General features: G+C 43.8%; 2 protein-coding genes across 9 annotated transcripts in view; one reads left to right on the forward strand and one right to left on the reverse strand.

The window, feature by feature from the left end:
* Nucleotides 1–20: 20 nt before the first annotated feature.
* Nucleotides 21–6,086, forward strand: PDHB (pyruvate dehydrogenase E1 subunit beta). Its single transcript, XM_075005435.1, has 10 exons — nt 21–109; nt 188–250; nt 785–892; nt 973–1,035; nt 1,116–1,151; nt 1,329–1,614; nt 3,009–3,119; nt 3,816–3,907; nt 4,909–5,050; nt 5,742–6,086. Exons 1-10 carry the CDS (start codon nt 56–58, stop codon nt 5,885–5,887), a joined length of 1,101 nt encoding a protein of 366 aa, XP_074861536.1. The 5' UTR covers nt 21–55; the 3' UTR covers nt 5,888–6,086.
* Nucleotides 6,087–7,028: 942 nt separating this feature from the next.
* PXK (PX domain containing serine/threonine kinase like) overlaps nt 7,029–15,625 on the reverse strand; it is a 78,083-nt gene continuing 69,486 nt past the window's right edge. For 4 of the 8 annotated variants that reach the window (XM_075005428.1, XM_075005427.1, XM_075005431.1 and 1 more), the window contains one exon: nt 7,029–9,429. In XM_075005428.1, coding sequence (XP_074861529.1) covers nt 9,230–9,429 — 200 coding nt within the window. In that variant the 3' untranslated portion in view covers nt 7,029–9,229. The remainder of the gene's footprint in view (nt 9,430–15,625) is intronic. The other 4 variants (XM_075005430.1, XM_075005429.1, XR_012646983.1 and 1 more) reach the window with 2 other exon arrangements.

Consider the following 15,625-nt stretch of genomic DNA (forward strand, 5'->3'; position numbering starts at 1 on the left):
AGCCGGGGAGTTACGTAGGGACGCGCTGGGCCGGCCGGTGGAGGGCAAAGGCAAGATGGCGGTTGCTGCAGGGGCGCTCAGGAGGCTAACGGGACGCGGGCCACAGCGGGTAGGGTTGGTTCGGCTACATCCCTGCCCCTCCCCCCGGCTCCCCCCAGCGCTAACACCTGCCCTCGTCTTTCCGCAGGGCTTGGGGCGGCTGCTGCAGCTGCGGAGCGGGATTCACGGGTCTGCGGCGGCCGCCGTCCAGGTAACGGGGTCGCGGGGATCGTTGCCCGGCCCGCGCGGAGGCAGCCCGTCCCCTGGGCCGTGAGAGGCCCTGTCCCTCTGAGACACCCTGTCTGGCTGTGACCCGGTGCGTAACTGCCGAGCAGAGGCAGGGACCAGGGTTCCCTGGAAGCTGAGCGCTGGGGCGGCCGCCCAGGAGAGAGCCAGGTGCTGCCCCGCTGATTAGCAGAGCGCCCACAGCCACCGGCATGTGTTTCTGTTGGTCATGTGCCTCGGCGCACACAATAAAACCTGTTCCTCGCGTGGGCGGAAAAAAACTAGCAGGGTCGTTGTCAGTGGCTGTTTCCATTTTCTTCCCACGGGAGGGGGTCTGTGATGATGCTCCAGTGACCATTTTCCTGTGACAGCCGGTAGTTTATGTAGGTGTCTCTTTTTGGGGTAAATCAATAGTTGCGGTTGCTCGCAATTTGTTGTAAGTACAGCTGGTGCTTTTCATAGGAGACTGTCTTTTTCTGCTGTACAATACATAACATTCAGCAGTTGATCTCTTTATCAGGTGACTGTCCGTGATGCATTAAATCAGGCATTAGATGAGGAGCTAGAGAGAGATGAGAGAGTGTTCTTATTGGGAGAGGAGGTTGCCCAGTATGATGGTGCATACAAGGTGAGCAGACTCATTTAACTTAATCAATTAAAATTTGAAAGTATAATCTTAGCAACCTATTTTTTCTTTGCTAATTGCAGGTTAGTCGAGGTCTCTGGAAAAAATATGGAGACAAGAGGATAATAGATACTCCTATATCAGAGGTATGAATAAATTAGAGTATTTTATTTTCTTAAAGTTCTTTGGAATTTGTACTTATCCTTAGTTTCTTTTTCTTTTAAAGATGGGCTTTGCAGGAATTGCTGTAGGTGCTGCGATGGTAAGTCATTTCTGATTTAGAAGGCTGATCAGTGTTTTTTCTTGGTTCAGTTTATTTCACAGAAGAATGTTAAATGTGCTGTACTGTTAAATATGTACTGGCACATATGTTGAATACTATATTATTATCAGTGACCTAGTGTGTTAACTACTCATACAGCTGTCTTTTTCTTAACAGGCTGGGTTGAGGCCGATTTGTGAATTCATGACCTTCAATTTCTCCATGCAAGCAATTGACCAAGTTATAAATTCCGCTGGCAAGACACTTTACATGTCTGCTGGCATGGTGCCTGTCCCAGTTGTCTTTAGAGGTCCCAATGGTGCCTCTGCTGGAGTAGGAGCACAACATTCACAGTGCTTTGCTGCTTGGTATGGGCATTGTCCAGGACTGAAAGTGGTCAGTCCGTGGAGTTCAGAGGATGCTAAAGGTCTACTTAAAGCATCAGTCCGAGATGATAATCCAGGTAAATGGTATTTAAAAAAAAAAAAGTTACAAGTCCTGGCTCCTTAAGTTTATTCTCTGATTGGTCTTTGAAAGAAATGATGTAAAAGCATATTTAACTATTAGAGTAACACTTCACCTGTTTAAAATTACAGCTTTTGTGGAAAGATTCTCCATGCTCTTACAGGAGCAATTAGGGTCTTTCAGTGCACTCTTCCCACCATGCAGTATTTACAGCTGACTTTAGAGTAAGTCATATGATCAGTTTGTGCTTTTCTGAGCTCAGCTTCAGTACATGATTAAGAATTTCACAGAAGACTATCATTCCTGAAGTTGAGCTGTCTCAGGTAAATGAACTACACACACAGGTTTCAAACTCCTCTGATTATAAAGTACAAAGAACTGGCAAATTTTTAAGGAGGGATGCTGCTCCATGCAATGGCTTTAATGGTAGCAGGAAAACATGATGATGCACCTTTCACTTAGTAATTGATTCTCCTCTTCTCAGAGGGAGAAGTATGTGCAGTGGAGTGTCTTGTTTTGGTAACAAGTCTTTTAAGATATAAATACATATTACTATGCATTTTATATTTTAAAAAAGATACGTGCTATGCACTTGGAGCAGAAACTGGCAAGGCTTGTGATGCATTTTTAGTTCCAGGTGGAGTTCATTCCACAGCGTTGGACTTATGTATAGATGAGCTTCATTACTATTATGGAGTTCCCTTATGCCAATCTTTTTCTAAAATTTTACTGAAGCATGATTAATTTTTGCAGACTTCCATCAGCTTAAAAGACAAATATTGCATTAACTGCTTGCCCTAACTTCTGTTTAAATTTTTTGTAAGAAACTGGAGATCCAGATGTTTAATTTCTGTAGTGATCAAGTAAGAAAAAGGTAACTGATGCAGTCGTGCCCTGTTTAAGGACCCCATCCTTCCCCACATGAATAGTGGGACTGATTGTTAGAGCCCTACATGGATACAGACTTTTTCTGCACCTTCATCTGCAAAAATGAGTTGCAGATAGCCATGGCTATAAAAGAGGCGTCAGCAGGTTTCCAGGGCTTTCCTGATTGTGCGAAGGTTGTTGGATCAGATTCTAGGTTGTGGCCTACCAATAAATATCTCAACTCAAATTTAAATGCTTAACATGGTTTTAAAAATCATTTAAACTTTTGAAACAGTGGTGTGTACTACTAGCTGCTCAAGTTAATTGAATGTTTTTCATGTTGATGTAAAGGTGCTACCCAAACTATGGTTTTGTTTGTTCCTTGTAAGTGAGCCAAGGAGCTCCATTATGCTAAATACTTTGGGAATTTGGGACAGGGTTGGACAGGGAGGAGAGGTTGGATGATGCTGGACTCTTCATCTGGAGAAGCGCATCAGACTAAACAAACACTCAATGCTTTTTCAGTTGTGATGCTGGAGCATGAATTGATGTATGGAGTCCCTTTTGAAATGTCAGACGAAGCTCAGTCAAAGGACTTCGTTGTTCCTATTGGAAAAGCCAAAATAGAAAGGCCAGGTAAGGTCAGAATACTCCACCTCTCTGTAATCTGATACTCAGCTTCTTCTCTTCTTTTGGATCACTAAGTGTGTTTCATAGAAAACACTCCCTTCCTGTGTAACGGGAAAATGTTTAAAGGAACAGCTCTAAAAGTTGAGTTTGTTTTGGACCTTAACATAATGTACTAACCTTATGCTAGTAACACATCACTTGGTATTAACCTTTTGGCCCCAGTGTATCTTGGTCCAGGATTACTGGTAATTAGAAAAAAAAATATAATGGAATGAACCAGGCAATAGGCCTGTACCCTGAGTAAAACCTCCCCTCTCTTCCTTCTTTGCACTGAGACTACTTTTGTTTAGACTCTTTGCATACTGAAGAAACTTCCTATGGTTTGAATTTCTTATTATACATAAGTTTATTTATCAGGATGAGAACTACATAGCCATACCCTGGGAAGTTAATGCCACTCATTCTGTAGGCAAAGTACAAGTGTCCAACACCTCAGGTACTCAGCTCAAGTTGAGTTCAGATGTTGAATGTCAGGCTGTTCCTAATGCATAAATCAGTTACTTCTGAATACATTGAAGTCCAATTAAATCAATAGTCAGTGAGTGCTTATGTACTTACAGCTACTTAAGGTGTGGGAGGCAGACCTGACTTCTGTAGTTAACTCTTATGCAACTTAATTCATCACCAATTTGTGTGTTTCAGGAACCTATGTTACGTTAGTGTCTCACTCCAGATCTGTTGGACACTGTCTGGAAGCAGCTGCTGTACTTGGCAAAGAAGGTGTGGAGTGTGAGGTGTGTTATGTGAGGATTCCAGTCTCTGAAGAAATGTTTTACTCTTTAAACTCCAACTAGGGCTCTGCAAAATTAAGTTTAGTAAACTGTTTGCTCTTCAAAGTACTTGTTAAGCAGTGATGGAGAGAGATGTGTTCCTTTCATGTACCTGCCATCCCCTGACTTCCCATCATGGAGTTGGGAAAAATAATATTCTGGATGTAAATCAAAATCGCAACAAAAGGGAAGCATGGGTTTGAGTTGGTCAAGGCAATGAGATTCCTAAACAGTGACCAGGAGTTTGTGTAAGCGATTTGTATCAGTGTAAAGTGGAGTTTATTTTTAAATCAAAGCCTGACTTGCACTGTTCTAGCTAGTCAGGAACAGACTGTAAGCCACAGTGTGTAGGTCAAGTCTCTATTCTTTCTAGTATTCAGCCTTTCACAAATCCTAACCTGATTTTAAAATCAGTTGATAAACGATAGGCAAGGCCTGAGTCATGTGTTCAAATCTTAAACTACCTGGAGGCAGAGGTAGCAAAAGCTTTGTTTGCTTTGATATAGTCAAGCTCAGTGCAGAAAAACCACAGGTGTCTGTGTGCACACGGCTAGGCCCACACAACTCTATATAGGAAGGGATGAATAGAGGGTGAGAGAGGGGTTGGTACCAAGATGTGGTCTAAAATTAGTCCTCTAATATGCAGTTAAAAGCATCCTGTCCCAGAACAAAGGCAGTAGCGCCTCTTTGTACTGTGAATGTGACTACACCTGAAAAAGAATGGAGATCTTTGTGGGGGGAAGAGCGCCATGGTAACAAATACAGAAGACAATGTTGGAGGAAATCTCTGATTTCAGCTTGAAGAGTTGACTATTCTTGAAGAGTTATCCTCTCAAGGACTAAGTGGCTAAAACAAGGCCACAGTAATAAGGAAGGTGAAAACTGCAGTACTCTTATGTAAGTGTAGCTATGTTTAAAGTACATCTTGCAAAAAAAGAAAACCAAAACATTTAACTCTCTCTAAGGTGATAAATCTCCGTACGATTAGACCGATGGATGTGGAAAGCATAGAAGCCAGTGTTATAAAGACAAATCATCTTGTCACAGTGGAAGGAGGCTGGCCACAGTTTGGAGTAGGAGCAGAAATTTGTGCCAGGATCATGGAAGGTATGTCAGAGTAGCTTCAGTAACTTGTTTCCAGAGCTCACTACACTTACCCTGCTACTTTCATAGGGTACTAGCTGCCTCAGACACATGCTTAATCAGAAACCAGTGTTCAGGTTTCTTAGTCAGGCTGGGAAACCTTTTATGGGTCAAGAGCCACTGACCCACAAAAGTGAGAACTTAAAACCCTCAAGGATGTGGTCCAAGATACCTCACTGCCCTTGGTCTCCCCTATATCCCCATGGGCCTGCAGCATGAAGTTTAGGGCTTCTCCAGGCCTGATTAACTCTTCTGGGGACCTAGGGCTAGTAGATAGTGTGTCTCAAAGCTCTGGGGAGCAGAAGGGGTGTGTATGGGATCTGGGCCAGTATTCCCTGTAAGATGAGTGCTTAGGCTTCTACCCACAAGAGATTCAGGTGCTGCCACGCTGATTAGCCATGCACCCACAGCATGTGTGCTTGCTTGTGGTGCTTAAGTCCTAGTGTACATTAAATTTGTGTGAGTGGGGGGAAAAATAGAGGGATGATGGGTCTGGGTGGGGGATGACAAGCTCAGGATTAGAACAACAAGCCTAAGGACAGCAGCAGCAATCAAAGGAGTTGGCATCTGGATCAATTTAAGAGCCTAGCTCTTATGAAGGTAGTTGTAGCTCAATGGGGGTGGCCTTTCCTGAAATTTTTTTATTCTATTTCAGGACCTGCCTTTAACTATTTGGATGCTCCAGCTGTGCGTCTTACAGGTGCAGATGTTCCTATGCCTTATGCAAAGATTTTGGAAGAGAATTGTTTACCCCAAGTGAAAGATATTATTTTTGCAGTGAAGAAAATATTAAATATCTAGGTTGTTTGTAGATGCTGCTCTTCAACAGTCTGGTTCTTAAGAGCATCAATGGAATGGACAGCAAACTCATAACCTGTGCAACTATTGACCTTTGTGTACTGAAGGGAAGGTGTAGGTGACTCTGTAAATGTATTTATATAGCTAGCCGGGGTTCACTGGGTCACACTGTCTTCTGCCTAGGAAAGCACACTTTGTAAAATCTGAATTTTTAGTGAAACCCTTAAGTACTACCTACAGGAGGTCAAAAAGGAAACATCACTGTAGTAAGGGCCTTTAGTATTGTCACTTACAACAACTGGAAAAAGAAGAGCCCTGGGCTATTATACTGTTGCCAAGAGGAGACTAACTGCAGTTGGTTACTATAAGGACAAAGGGGCACTAGGGCTACTGAGTTGCCCCCTTTGAACTTGAAGTGTGTGTGCACGTATGTGTGTGCATGCAGGGGTGGATGAAATTACTGGCTACAGTATGTTTGCTTTAGGATGGTGGGGGGCAGAAGGATGTGTGAGCATTTCCACCCAGCCTACAGCAGTTATTTTAAATGCTTTTGTAGAGCTTACTTACTCTAGCTGCCTGACTCAAGGTTGTTTCTTTAAAAATGTTCATAGATGAGGATGGTAGAGCTGCTAACAGGCAGTGCATGATCAGTCTCCCAGGAAAACAGCTGTGCAGTACACATGTTTTCCCATCCTTCCCCCTCATCTAGGACTGGAGCTTCCCTTTTGTCAGACTAGAAACTGAATGTAGAGGGAAATATCAGTTGGGCCTATTTAGTCTAATGTATGCTTCTAGAGCTGAGCTTAGAGGAAGATCAGCAGTTAAAGTCTAAACCCTTTGAGAGGTTTAAATACTCCATGTTTTATCAGCTCCAGTAGCATTGACCAAACAGTTTTATTCCTCATTCAGTTTCACAACCATGCTAATCCCTGTTCAAGTACCTGTGAAATGAGAGCATTTGAAAATATTTAATTCACTGCTTTAAGAGCAGTACCCACTGGTGAGGTGCTGTGACTGCTATGCAGGCTTAATGTTAGAAATAACAACAGAACTCTGTTTCAGCTACAGTGATGGTTTTGAGACCAGGCCTGACCCAACTAGGGAAGTGAGTAGATTTAAAAAAAAAAAAAAAAACCCACAGCAATTGTGTAAAGAAGAAATAAATTGGGTCTGCAACTGAAATAAGGAAGAGCACTTTTTTTCAAATTCATTTACAAAAAATCAATACTCCAAGAGCTGTAATGCACATGAATACAAGACAGTCCTTATCAGACCATGCTTTGTCACCCTGTTTTAAAAACAGCACACACAATGATTTGCACCAGTTAACTTTAACTTACCCCCACCTCCAGGCTTCACCTGCCTCTGTCCCCAAACCAGACCCCACTCATCCCTGGGATTTACCTGCCTGAGACAATCACCTCTCCAGCTGCTCTTCCCTGCCCCCAGGTGTTTATTTTAAGGGCTGTTGGAAGGGAAGGGACTGACTTCAGCTGGGAGAAGCTGTAAGTGCAGGGTGGGAGGCAGACACCCTGCAGTACCCCAAGGCAGGAGAGAGTCACAGTGCTGGTTGGACAACCTAGGCTGGACACAACCATGGAAGCTGCCCAGTCCAGCCCTGCTTGCACTGGTTTGAGCACGGTGGGTGGTTCAAGGAGCCCTTTGCATTGGACATTGGCTCCTGCATGACTGAGGCAGAGCCCTCTTGCCCTTTGTTTGCTGGCCAGCAGCTGCCTGGCCTTCCTCCTCTGCTCTACCAGGGTAGGCTTAGCTACTTCCCACCCTCCACAGCATTTTTTCCCCCAGGGTTCAGTGTATGGGCAGCTGCTAGCATCCTCTTCTGGAGCTCTCTGCCACCCCTGACACCACTTGTGGCTCTGGAGGCTGCCACTGCTTAAATAAAAGAAACTAAAGCCCATTTTAATGGCAGACTTTACTGCAAGTGGTTCCTTAGAGCTGCATGCAGCTCCAGGGTCACAGGTTGCTCACTCCTGTAATAAGTCATTCTAGAGAAGCTGGACAAATGCTATGATGCTTTAAAAGTGCTTCCATCTAGAACACTAGTAAAGCTGAACAATGGTTTCAGGAGAAGCTCATGCTTAATTAACCAGATCACACACACCCCTTATTTCCATGTCTTGGTCATCTTACAGATGCACTACCAAAATACACCTTCATGGAGGCAACTGAATGCTCACTCGCCTTCCCCAGAGCAAAATTCCTTTCCTGCTTGGGGACTGGCAGGAAGCAAACATAGCATTACTCTATCATTCACTACTGCTGACCATAGTAAAATGGCTATGTTAATCTGGTCAGTCTGTTATAGCTATCTTATTTTAAAGCATTTACCCATATTCTGAATAGAACTCCAAAAGACATTTATTTTAATAAAAATATGACTGAATATCTCACAAGTTACATGAAACTTTATACACAATGACATTCTCTGCATAGTAAACACTGATGTGTACTTGAATTTAAAATGGATTATCTATAATCCTTTAAAGTGCAATTTAAAGTTTTAAGCAAATCATAGAATAAAAGGAATTTTTCAATGAGACATTTTAAAACAAAAATGTGTTCTGTAACTTCCCTAAGAACAAGGTTAATTTCATATGGATGCAGAATGTGCCTATGTTGAAACTCCCCAATCCAGAAATTGTGTTGAATAATCAGTGCCACATTAAACACCCATTTTTTTCCCTGAATTAAACAAGCTGTATGTTTCTCCTGCACATGTGGTAATTGGAAACAGCTACACAGCTGGGATGGTCATTCCAACAGTATATTAAATAAAAGCATGAGCAGCAGTCGTGCTACATTGCTGGATTCTGGAGTACCCTCCAATGGCATATATGCCATAGAGAAGGTTAAATCTACATTTCTTTCACCAGTGTACTACACTTTGAATTAAGTGCTTTAAATTTATCTAAAGCAAATGGCCGACTTTTGATGCAGCAAAATGTGCCAACTACATGGAACTGTGGGAAAACAGGGCAGACCAAAGAGATTTCAAATTTGTTTGACACAAGGGGCAGGTGGAATGGAATCCTTATACTTGTTCCTTTTTTCAAATTGTAGAAATATTGCTCCCCTCCCCCAAAACTGCCAAAGATCATTTAAACTGGAACAAGTCAATCGTTATCCCCACAATATGGCAATGTAGTTCAAATAATGTAGGGCTGCTACTTGACAACAAGGAGAAATAATTTCTCTAGAAAAAGCTGAAATTACTCTGAACAGACAGCTGCAAAACAACAGACTACTGTGAAGTGGCTGATCACACCTCAACTGAGGACAGTTGTCCATGGGGAAAATATCCAACCCTGGTATGAGCTGTTAACTTCAGCTGATCCTAGGAGCACTGTAGTCACACGTGTCTGCTTTCTTCAGAGCTCCTTTGTGAAAGTTTTGAATGGAGCTAAGTAAGGCTGCTCGGCTGGCACTGTCAGCAGGCGAAGGATGAGATTGCACCGCCCCATCCATGTGAGGAGGAGGTGGAGGAGCTGCTGGTGGTGGAGGCGGAGGGGGTATAGTTGATGCTCCTGTTGACATGAGACAATAAATTACACAAAATGCTACCAAAAGTTACTGATCAAGATCAATATCCAACTGATCACATAACAGCATCTGCCTCACTAGAGTAGTCATAAAGTCACTATAGAAGTCATTTACCCAAGCAAATATGCAACTTCAATACTGTAAGTAGGTACCAGACTGGAGAAGTAGGACAGTAATCACAGACATCTATGTGTGCGTGCAGACCATGCAAGTCCTGATAATGGAGATTGTTCAAGTATTTTGAAGTGCCTGTGGCTACACTGCTTGCTGGTGCTTCAAAGTTCACACAGTGAGAATTATACTAATGAGGTGCTGCATATGCAGCGCAGCACCTCATTGTTATTCACTGATTGGGTTTGTTTACATGCCCCCTTCAAAGGAGGGGGCTAGGGTACATAAGCCCTCAGTTTTGTAGGTCACACATGCCCTTCGGGGTCTGTAACTTGGTGTGTAAACCTTACATTATTTTACATCAAAAACAGTCAAGCACAAAAGAGCCAGGGAGTTTCAAACATACTCTCTTGCAACTCCACATCCTGTGACCACACAAAAAGCTATGGAATTTAGTTATGCTTGGATAGAATTGATTTTTTAAATCGCCACATCTTAAAATGTCAATTTCACTGTACAAAGATGGGTGAAAATTATTTCTATGACCAATCAAAATCTGGGAATAGGCAAAGAAAGACAAAAAATGCTTGAAAACTTAGTTTGGTTTAAGGTGTTTATATTTTGACACGACATTGACAACATTTTTTAGCAGCTGCAAAGCATTAACTTTTTGAATGTTAATATCTGCTTAAATTATCTGACCTCCCTTATTGTCCTATGCCCCCATGTTTGCCTGCCACTGAAAATTTAAATTGAAAGTGGCTTAGAACCCATCATCTTCCAATTTTGCTGATTAAAAAGTGCTTAAAAATAAATATTTATCAGTTGAAGTTAAAGAAGACATAGATCAAATTCAGCTAAGCCTACTTAGGCGGTGTCTATACTACAGTGATTTGTTGAAAGAAGTTCTTCGGAAAGATCTCTTCCAAAGAAATGTCTTTCAAAAGAGCATGTCCGTACACAAAAAAGTGGATTTAAAAAAGAAATCAATCCACTTTTTTCGATAGAGAGTGCCCACACAGCCCCTGCTATTTCAAACTAATGGGCCAAGGATCTAAAAATCCAGCACCATGAGGACTGCTCTTTCGAAAAAAGGATCCAGGGAACATCTACACACACTTTTTCTTCCCGAAAGGAGGTGCTCTTCCTGATCCAGGAGCAGAACACTGCTTCCAGAAGAGCCGTGTTCTTTTGACTTCAGATTGAAAGAGTGCATTTTGTGTGTGGACGCTCTGCATGTTCTTTCCAAAAGGGCCTGATTTTCTGAAAGAATTTGCTCATGTAGATGCAGCCTTCAAGTGTTCCTATTCGGGCAGAAATAACTATTCCCAATACACACAACAGATACAGTAAACCCTCAAGATATGTGGAACTGAGGCTGGTCAGTTTCCTGGGTCCTACAAGTGGTGTAGAGATGGGAACCAGGCTGACCCTTGGTTTCCAGCTCCCTGCCACTCTGGGAGCCAGAAAACTGACCAACCCTTGTGGGCTGGTCAGTGTCCCAGCTTCTGCAATCCCAGGGGAGCCAGGAACCACGCAACAATCTGGATCCCATCTCCCCTCAACTTGCATGAAAATTTGAGTTATGTGGGGGTTTCAGGAACACAACCCCCACATAACTCAAGGGTTTACTATATTAGAAGAATGACTGCATTCTTCACCCAGCTACTTTTTTGAGATATGAGCTACTGAATAGCCAAAGCAGAAAGAGGGGAATTTGAAAAATACAGCATTGCTCTTAATCTTACCACGTTATCGTATGTGGAGAATGCAGTGAAAACTGCCACAATTGGCAAAGAAAGGAAGTGACAGGAGACAAAGGGAAGCAATAGTTACCAATACAGAACCACTTGCTGACATGTTTCCATTAACCCAAAACTTCCAATGAACACATGAATTTAAGTTACAGAACTATAGTCAAGAGTTACTCAGTGCTCATCCACCAACAACAGGGAGCAGGTGAAGCAAATCAACCCTTCTCAACTGGTTCCAATCTTCCGTGCAGCTGCTTACGTTCAGACTAATGAAAAGCATTTTATTTGGCCAGTCAGTCACTAACTGCATTAATAGCTAGTGCACTTCAGAAACTTGCACATGGACAAGAGCTGTCCTTTCTCACAAACCAACACCTCCTGAATTTTGTGCGTGTGCGTGACACACACACACACAACCTTCTGATAGGCAAACAGCCCGTTCCCATGGAAATATATGGCTGTTTCAAGACTTGGTTTTGCTTTCCTCCTCATCATTAGAAATGTCATGGTTTGAAGAGGGCTTCCATACTGGGCAAAATCTCTGGTACAAAGAGGGGTTTTTTTTGTATTGTTTTGTTTTTTTTAAATCCATTCCTTTCTTTGGCAATTAAACTGGAAACAAAATTAATACATATTTGAATAGCAGAGATGGCCCAACGTCATCACTGTGTAGTTCACTGACCCACCTGATCTGTCTTTTTGCCAGCAAATAAGAGGAAGTTACTCACCATGGGCAGTAATGATGGTTCTTCAAGATGTTTCCACCTGCCATGGGTGTTCCACTCAGTGTCAGTGTGTCTTTGAGCTAGTGTTTGGAGATTCTTCTATAGCGGTGATTTCCCACAATACGCATGTGCAGTGGCGCCTCCTTGTGCTACCTGGTGCACGCACGGCATGGAACTCCTCCATTCCTTCTCTTGGCTACTAGAGCTCCAAAGCAGGGGAAGGAGGTAGGGAAGTGGAGCACCCAGGGGGACACACATCTTGAAGAACCATCATTACTGCACAAGGTGAGTAACTTCTTCTTCTTCTTTGAGTAACTTCCTCATGGGTGCTCCACTCGGGGTGGCTATAAAGCTGTAGGCACAGTTTGAAGATGGGTTTGGAGCTCCGTAACTACCACCATAGATAACACCTTTTGTCCCACTTGGATGGAGGAAGAAATGGAAGACAGAGCACAGTGTCATGCAAACATGTTACTGGAAGACCACATGGCTGCCCTGCAGATGTCCATAAGGGGTATGATCTTGAGAACATAAGAATGGCCATACTGGCTCAGACCAAAGGTCCATCCAGCCCAGTATCCCGTCTGCTGACAGCGGCCAATGCCAGGTGCCCCAGAGAAGGAGAACAGAAGACAATGATCAAGTGATTTATCTCCTGCCATCCATCTCCTGCCCTTGTACTGAAGGCTAGGGCACCATACTTTACCCCTGGCTAATAGCCATTTATGGACCTAACCTGCAAAAATTTATCGAGCTCTTTTTTAAACCCTAATAGAGTCCTGGCCTTCACAGCCTCCTCCGGCAAGGAGTTCCACAGGTTGACTGCGCGCTGTGTGAAGAAAAATTTCCTTTTATTAGTTTTGAACCTACTACCCATCAATTTCATTTGGTGTCCCCTAGTTCTTGTATTATGGGAAAAAATAAATAATTTTTCTATGTTCACTGTCTCCACACCATTCATGATTTTATACACCTCTATCATATCACCCCTCAATCGCCTCTTTTCCAGACTGAAAAGTCCCAGTCTCTCTAGCCTCTCACCATATGGGACCCGTTCCAAACCCCTAATCATCTTAGTCGCCCTTTTCTGTACCTTTTCTAATGCCAATATATCTTTTTTGAGGTGAGGAGACCACATCTGCACGCAGTACTCAAGATGTGGGCGTACCATAGTTTTATATAGGGGAAATATGATATCTTTTGTCTTATTATCTATCCCTTTTTTAATAATTCCTAACATCCTATTTGCTTTACTAACTGCCGCTGCACACTGCATGGATGTCTTCAGAGAACTATCCACTATATCTCCAAGATCCCTTTCCTGATCTGTCGTAGCTAAATTTGACCCCATCATGTTGTACGTGTAGTTTGGGTTATTTTTTCCAATGTGCATTACCTTACACTTACCCACATTAAATTTCATTTGCCATTTTGCTGCCCAATCACTCAGTTTGCTGAGATCTTTTTGTAGTTGTTCACAATCCCTTTTGGTTTTGACTGTCCTGAACAACTTGGTGTCATCTACAAACTTTGCCACCTCACTGCTTACCTCATTTTCTAGATCATTGATGAACAAGTTGAACAGGATCGGTCCCAGGACTGACCCCTGGGGAACACCACTAGTTACCCCCCTCCATTGTGAAAATTTACCATTTATTCCCACCCTTTGTTTTCTGTCTTTTAACCAATTCCCGATCCATGAAAGGATCTTTCCTCCTATCCCATGACCGCCTAATTTACATAAAAGCCTTTGGTGTGGGACCGTGTCAAAGGCTTTCTGGAAATCTAGGTATATTACGTCCACTGGGTGCCCCTTGTCCGCATGTTTATTAACCCCTTCAAAGAATTCTAATAGATTAGTTAGACACGACTTCCCTCTGCAGAAACCATGCTGACTTTTGCCCAACAATTCGTGCTCTTCTACGTGCCTTGCAATTTTATTCTTTATTCAGAAGGTGGTAGGAGGAGGACACAGCCTAGGTAGAATGGGTGGTGACAGATCCTGGCAACTCCCTATGATGAATCACGTAACAAGTGTGAATACAGGTGGAGATCCACTTGGAAAGCTGTTGAGACGAGACGGGCAGGCCCCTGGACTGCTCCATGAAGGACAGGAAAAGCCTCGGTGATTTATGTCAAAGCCTCGTGCAGTCAATAAAGAAGGCCAACGCCTAAGGGACATCCAGAGTGTGCCACGCTGCCTGTGTAGGACTGGAGTGCCCCCGCAGGGGAAGCGCTGGTATGGTTCGTTGATTTGGAAAAAAGAGAGAGAACCTTAGAACGAGGGTGAAGGTAACTCTATCCCTGGTACATATGGTACAGGGAGGCTTGCCACCCTCTTCGCCAAGCTTCCAAATTCTCCTGGCCGATGTGATGGCCACTAAAACAAGACCTTCATCAACAGGTGGAGCCAGGAACACAAGCGCCAGGGGTTCAAACAATGGCTTCATGAGGCAATTGAGCACCTGGTTAAGTTCCCAAATAGGGACTAGAGGACGTACTGATGGAAGGTGTTTTGCAGACCCATCAGAAAACTTTTGGTGATGGCAGGGGGCAAGGAACGAAATGCCCTAGTCTGACTGGCGGAGCAGCACCAGCACTGCAGCGTGTACCCAGACAGTACTGAGGCTCAGGCCTAACGCACGCAGGTGTAGCAGATAATCATGGAGGACAAGAAGAGGTGCAGTATGAGAGGCATAGGACGGCGAGTGCCCCATCAGCCAGAGAACCGCTTCCATGTACAGAGGTAAGACTTGCACATGGGCTCCTGCCTGCTGTTAATGAGAACCCTCTTCGCCCCCTCGGTGCATGCAATTTTGGAACCACAAAGGAACCGTGCACAGAGATGCAGCTTGAGCAGATCAGGGTGAAGAGTGAGGCCCAAGTCCTGTGTCAGAAGATCGCGGAAAGGGACCGCTCCGGGGATATCAGGATGAGTTGGGCCCAATCCAGTCTGATCTTGACCAGAAGCTTATGAATCAAGGAGGAGGAGGAAAAGCATAAAGAAGGAGCACATCACCCTTGATGGGGGGAGGCATCCCCGAGGGAGTGTCTCCCAAGGCCCACCCTTGAGCAGTACTGATGGCACTTCCTGTTGACCCAGGTTGCAAACAGGTGTATGCATGGTTGGCCCCAGAGTTGGAACATGAGGATGAGGGCCGCCATATTGATCTCCCTGGGGCAGAGGCAGCCAAAGCTGGCAGTGATGATTGCGTCATAGGTGCCAATCACTTACCGCTCAGACTTTTCATAAAAGGTATGTCTTATGCCCCTTGACTCGGTCCTTTCTAGCCCTTGCTGTAAGGCTGGAACAGTGGGTGCAGAACCGAGTCTGGTGGCCCTCACCCAGGCATTTAATGCAGGAAATATGGCCATCGGAGAGGCCAGCATGGCTTCCCTGCCCATTGTGCTCCACTTAAAGCCAGGGAAACCTGGCATGGCGGTGACACAGCAAAAAGTCTAAAAAGTTTTTTTTTTTTTTTAAGTAAACTAACACCGGAGCTCTAGCAGGGAGAGTAACTTGCGGGGGGGCACTACAGTAACTAACTTTGATTGTTTTTCAGAGCAAGGATGAAGCTCTGTCTATAGCC

Source organism: Carettochelys insculpta, chromosome 11 (genome assembly GCF_033958435.1).
Source record: "Carettochelys insculpta isolate YL-2023 chromosome 11, ASM3395843v1, whole genome shotgun sequence".
Taxonomy (NCBI): Eukaryota; Metazoa; Chordata; order Testudines; family Carettochelyidae; genus Carettochelys; species Carettochelys insculpta.

Excerpts from the sequence above, each read along its gene's own strand:
- PDHB (XM_075005435.1), top strand. The coding sequence starts at position 56 with ATGGCGGTTGCTGCAGGGGCGCTCAGGAGGCTAACGGGACGCGGGCCA. Across the intron at positions 893-972 it reads AGTATGATGGTGCATACAAG|GTTAGTCGAGGTCTCTGGAA; the intron begins GTGAGCAGACTC and ends TGCTAATTGCAG. Across the intron at positions 3,908-4,908 it reads AAGAAGGTGTGGAGTGTGAG|GTGATAAATCTCCGTACGAT; the intron begins GTGTGTTATGTG and ends ACTCTCTCTAAG.